The sequence below is a fragment of the Loxodonta africana genome, chromosome 7 (genome assembly GCF_030014295.1).
Source record: "Loxodonta africana isolate mLoxAfr1 chromosome 7, mLoxAfr1.hap2, whole genome shotgun sequence".
Classification (NCBI taxonomy): Eukaryota; Metazoa; Chordata; class Mammalia; order Proboscidea; family Elephantidae; genus Loxodonta; species Loxodonta africana.
This window is the reverse complement of record NC_087348.1, coordinates 34,138,949-34,145,117: the sequence shown is the minus strand read 5'-3', so window position 1 is coordinate 34,145,117 and position 6,169 is coordinate 34,138,949. Positions and strand designations below refer to the sequence as shown.

General features: G+C 39.6%; 1 protein-coding gene across 1 annotated transcript; it reads left to right on the top strand.

The window, feature by feature from the left end:
• Window positions 1-607: 607 nt before the first annotated feature.
• Window positions 608-2,208, top strand: LOC100665956 (olfactory receptor 4C12-like). Its single transcript, XM_003423617.4, has one exon. The coding sequence runs from the start codon at window positions 618-620 to the stop codon at window positions 1,545-1,547; it is 930 nt and encodes a 309-aa protein (XP_003423665.3). The 5' UTR covers window positions 608-617; the 3' UTR covers window positions 1,548-2,208.
• The last annotated feature ends 3,961 nt before the right edge of the window (window positions 2,209-6,169 follow it).

Below are 6,169 nucleotides of genomic sequence, written 5' to 3'. Positions count from 1 at the left end.
TGCACACAGACAGAAGAGCTTGGCGTAATGTGACAGGTCCTATTTGCCCTATCTCTGAGATTGGGAGGACGTAGCAGCACTGTCTTTCACATTTGAGGAAGTCAAAAAGCTCCCAGGCTGACAAAGAAGAAAAGAGGATGGCTCACAGAGTAAAGAGCTTAGAAGAATCTCTATATGTCTTTGAATTTTTTGTATAATTTTAAATTAGTAGAACAGTTTTGGCTTACTCTCTGAAAAATATGTCCGACTACTTTGAAGAAAATACATTCATCTTTGGGCATCTGTGAATGGGCTACATACATGGCCATGTCATGGGTTTACTTTTGCAAGTTGATGGCTAATATGGGTCTTTGCTAAGGTGAAACGTTACCCATTTTTATTGTGGAAAATTATAAACAAATCAAATATTATAAAGACTAAAATAAATACTACCTATAATGTCTTATGTAGAATATGGATAATAAAACTATTCATACGGTTTTGTACTTGTATTTGCCTTCTGTGAAAGTGGAAAAAAGATATCCCATGGATATTTTTCTTTATTAAGCAAAAGTGTCCGTATTGAGGATGAATGTGACGTATTTTCAGGTTCATCCCCTGTCACCTAAGCTGAAGCAATGAAGAGGATGAATAATGTGACGGAATTCATCCTCCTGGGCCTGACAGAGAACATAGAGCTTCAAAAATTTTCATTTGCTGTGTTTTTCATTGTCTACTTGGTTACCCTGGCAGGCAACCTGCTCATCATGATCACCATCAGCACCAATAGGTCTTTAGGATCCCCCATGTACTTCTTCTTGTTTTACTTATCCCTTATAGATGGCTGCTGTTCTTTATCCATGACCCCAAAAATGCTAGCTGACAGTCTTACAGCAAGAAAAACCATCTCTTTTGGTGGGTGTATGACTCAAATCTTTGCTGTGCATCTTTTTGGTGCTGCTGAGATCATTCTGCTGACGGTGATGGCCTATGACCGCTACGTGGCCATCTGCAAACCCCTGCACTACATGACCATCATGAGCCACAGGCTGTGCATTCTCCTGGTGAGAATAGTCTGGGCTGGAGGCTTTATCCACGCAACCATTCAGGTCCTCTTCACGGCCTGGCTGCCCTTCTGTGGCCCCAGTGTCCTAGACCACTTCATGTGTGACTTGATCCCTTTGTTGGAACTTGTTTGCATGGACACTCATACCCTTGGTCTCTTTGTTGCTGCTAACAGTGGATTCATATGCTTGTTAAACTTCCTCCTCTTGGTGGTCTCCTATGTGGTCATCCTGCACTCCCTAAGGGCCCATAGCTTGGAGGGGAGGCGCAAAGCCCTTTCCACCTGTGCCTCTCACATCACAGTGGTCATTTTACTCTTTGTGCCCTGCATATTTGTGTATCTGCGGCCAGCAACTACCTTCTCCATTGATAAAGCTGTGGCTGTCTTTTATACCATGATCACTCCTATGTTAAACCCCTTAATCTATACCCTTAGAAATGCAGAAGTGAAAAATGCTGTGAAGAAGCTCTGGGGTCCGAAAGCGACCTCAAGTGAGAAGTAATCATACCAACATAAAACGACTTTATTCTTTAAATGTTGAAGAGAAGGGAAGAGAATTTCTATGGATCAAGATCAGGTGAACACTATTTTTCTGAAATAATTGGATATTGGCATATAGGTATTTTGAGAAAAGGCCCAGATAGGAAATTACTTATCAGTATAAGAATATTCCATTTAGATTTCTTTATTGTCTATGGTTGTTGATCTTTAAAATACTGGCAGAATCAGTTAGGGCTTCTTAAAAGGCAGATTCCCTTGACACAGCTCTAGACGTTCTAATTCAGAGGAGTGTTGTATTTACATATCCACATTTCAACAAATGACCCAGATGTTTCTGAAGCAGGTGATCCATTCGCTCTGAGCAATAGTGCTGTAGATTCCGTTCACAGGAATTTCATGGGAAGCATCCCTCACAGCAGAAGCTATGAGAACCATGAAACTCAAATCTTCATAAATCGTGCAATGAAAACCCACTACTTCGGCAAATGCAAAACTAAAACGAAATGTCCTGAGATAATAGGAATGTTTAGGTATTTATTCTCAATTTTCTCTTTCTGTACATTCTAATCTTCTGCAACATAAAGTCTCATTTTCTTTTTATTCCTTCCTGCCTCCAAAAGGAAAGGTTTGCTATTTATTTTAGCTGCATTACTTGGATGAAAACTTACTTTTATATTACCCTAACTAGTCATTCACATTGAGTCTTTTTTTTTTTTTTTTTTACACTTGTGCTTCGTGTAGGATATTTCGCATACCATCTCTTATGTGCATATTTGGGGGGAATAGTATGCCATAATGGTTAATGTCTGTGTAAGCCAGCCGGGAGTTTAAATGTTAGCGTTGCTGCTTATAGAGTGAACTTCAGCAAAAGATGACCTCTTAAGGATTATCAGGATAAAATAAACCATGTAAAGCTCTTAAACAGTAGGCACTAAATGCTTAACGTATATTAGTTCTTGTAAGCATTTTTTATTACTGGAGTATCTGAAATTGTAATAAACGAAAACAAACAAACAAAAAGCCATTTAGGTCGAGTGGATTTCAACTCATAGTGACCCCATAGGACAGAGCAGACCTGCCTATTAAGGTTTTTTTTGCATGACTTTTTTGCTATTTTAAAGCTCCAATAGCTCTGAAAAACTGGGAATTGCAAAGGCAGAGGACTCCTGAGGAAACAATAATTTTCTGATGATTCTGGTAATGACAGAGGTCCAGAGACATAGAGAGTAGTTTACCCATTGCCATGCAGTTCTCATTCATAGCAACCTATAGGACAGAGTAGAGCTACTCTGTGGACTTTCCAAGGCTGTAGTCTTTATGGAAGCAGACTGCTACATCTTTTTCCCACATAACAGCTGATGGTCTCAAACTGCTGACCTTCTGGTTAGCAGCCGAGCACTTAAACTCTGAACCACCAGTGCTCCTCAAAGTGTGGGTTATCCATCTAAATTTTTATTATTATCACTCGATAAAGCATTGTCCATGCCATCTCCAGTGGGTGTATGACCTCTGCAGTCAGAAGGGCCCAACACTTGGTTTAATGCTTTGCTATTGTTGTCTTGAAATTGCTTGTAATTTTAGAATAAGAGACTCTGCATTAGTGTTTTGCACTGAGCCCATGAATTGTGTACCCCAAAATTTCTTTTGTCCAGGAAAGAAAATGGTTCTTCCCTACAGCCTGCATTCCATCTCTCATTCAAAACATGTTTGTTGGCAAGAAATTGCTTCCCAGCCCCGATTTTAGGATTTCTGGTGTACAACTGCAGTGCAGGAGAAAATCAAGAAAGGAGATTAAAGAAAAGAAGAAAAGCTCACTGAATAATAGGGAGAAGTCATGGATGAGCACCATAGGGGATATTCATGTCCAGAAACGAAAGTGGAAGAAAGGAAAGTTAGACGATTGACCAGAAAGACCAGAGAAATAAGCTTCAAATACTTAGCTGGAGGTTAACTCTTCCTCCTCAATTTCACAGAACTCAATGATAATTTATCAGATAGAAAAAAGAAATTATAAGAGTACTATTTAATTGGTTCTAGGTGCTATTCTAATTTTGCATGAGCTTAAAAAGATAGGATCCATTTTTTCTCTGTCTCTGCTGTGAAAAACAATACTGAAAGGTGACTTGCCCAGGAGGAGTTCTTGGAGGCTACAATCGGATTCAGCCTCACGGGATATTCTTGAATCTCTGTCTCATGGTTTTCTGACATCCCTTGTCCTTGGGTCTTCATGGCCTTGGAGCTGGGCTATTTGTGGGTTTGAAATTTTCATGACAAGCACTGTTCGAAAGGGCAAGGAATCATTCCTACTATGAACCTGAGGTCATCGCACCTGCAACCAGAATAGGAGAAGGTTTTAAAGGGAAATATTTGTTCAGGGGAAGTAGCATGGTGCAGTGGTTAAAAGAAGACACTGGAGTCTGGTTTTCTCCATTCAAATGCGACCAGGGCAAGTTCTTTGGCCTTTCTATGCTACATTTTCTTCACATATAAAAGTAAAATAATAGTATATACTTCATACTGTTTGGGTAATTAAATGAATTAATATATATTAAGTTGTTAAATAGTGCCTCCAAAACTTAGGCTGTGATAGAGACCCTATAGAATAGAGTAGCACTTCTTCATATGGTTTCAAAGGAGCAGCTGGTGGATTGAAACAGCCAGCATTGTGGTCAGAAGTCGAACTCTTTACTGCTACACCACCAGGCTCTGTATGTACATTAAAAAAAAAAAAATTTTTTTTTTTTAAATGTACATAGTACCCCTCAAAACCCAAATTCATTGCCCTCGTATCAATCCCAGCTCATAGCGACTCTATAGGACAGAGTAGAATTATCCCACAGGGTTTCCAATGAGTGGCTGGTGAATTTGAACAGCTGAACTTTTGCTTAGCAAATGAGGTCTTAACTACTATGCTACCAAGGCCCCATGCATCTAATGAATCTTATAAAAGTATTTTTAAAAGGAGAAATCTTGACTACTGCTAACCAACTTCAAGTTGGGACAGATTTGGGCTGGTATCTAGAATTAGCAGGTAGCTCATTTTGTCTGAGTGAGGACCTCTGTTGATATTGCCCTGGTCCCTATACCATTAGGCAAAAAAGTTACTTTCTTCTATGAAAAATCCTACCTCATATATAGATGTATATATTTTAACTTGAACATTAGGCAGTTGTCTATCGACATTGGGGGTCTTATTCAGCCCTGGAAGTCCTGTAAGCATCAAAGACAAGGGAGCTAGAGTTGATTTCCACCTCAGTAGTTAATGTAACGGAGCCCTGGTGGTACAGTGGTTAAGAGCTATGGGGAGCTATGGAGGTCTACTGTTGCTACCCCAAAAGATCAGCAGATCTAATTCACCAGCTGCTGCTTAGAAATCCTCTGAGTCAGTTCTATTCTGTTCTATAGGGTCCTAAGAGTCAGAATCGACTTGAGGGCAACCGGTTTGGCTATTTTGTTTTAGTTAATGTAACACTGCATGCATTTCACAGTCATTCAGGATCTTGTTTTGGTGTTAGCTTACAAGTACAATGAAATGGCAGTATATATTTTGTAGAACTATTACAAGCATTGGATCCCTGGTGGTGCAGTGGTTAAGCAATCAACTACTAACTAAAATTTCGGCAGTTTGAATCCACCAGCTGCTCCTTGGAAACCCTGTGGGGCAGTTTTACTCTGTCTTGGAAGTTCACTATGAGTTGGAGTCAACTTGATGGCAATGGCTGTGTTTTTTGTTTTCTTTCTTTTTTTGGTATTGGAAGCATTAGATGAGATAATGCATGCAAAGCATCCAGGACAGTGCCTGGTACTCAAAAAGGCCAAGGGTATGCCCACCTATGCAGATAAGTTTCAAAATGGGTTCAAGTCAAACACCTTATAAATGTCACAGTATCTGTCACCTCCCTCGCTTCTTCATAGGTATCTCATTCCTGTCTGACTTTTTAAAACACTGTGTGATTTTTATTTGATATTCAATTGTATGCAGATACATTAGGGGGCAATAATAAACTTTCAGAGTTCTGAGAATAAACCCAGCAGAAGTAATGCAAAGTGAAGGGATTAATACTCTGAAAAATCCAGCTTAAAATTCTGAATATATCCCAAATGAAAATACGGTTCAGAAATTCCTCAAAATGTAATGTTCTGTAATGGAATAAGAAAACTGTGACATAAAAATAAGTATAATAAATGCCCAAGCCAAACCAAACCCACTGGTGCTGGAGAGGAATATTGAATATACCATGGACTGCCAAAAGAATGTAACAAATCTGTCTTGGAAGAAGTGCTCCTGTGAAGCCAGAATGGCAAGACGAAGTCTCACATACTTTGGGCATGTTATCAGGAGGGATCAGTCCCTGGAGAAAGACATGCTTGTCAAGTAGAGGGTCAGTGAAAAGAGGAAGACCCTCAAGGAGATGGATTGACACAGTGGCTGCAACAGTGGGATTAAGCATAACAACTATTGTTAGGATGGCAAGGATCAGATAGTGTTTCATCAGTTGGGGTCGTTATGAGTGGGAACGACTTGGCAGCACCTACCAACAACAGCAACCTAGTAAAAGCTATTATTTTTTTGCTACAATGTGGCAGGCACTATGAAGACATGGCCTTATTTAATCCTCATAA

Coding starts and splice junctions, on each gene's coding strand:
- LOC100665956 (XM_003423617.4), top strand. CDS start 618: ATGAAGAGGATGAATAATGTGACGGAATTCATCCTCCTGGGCCTGACA.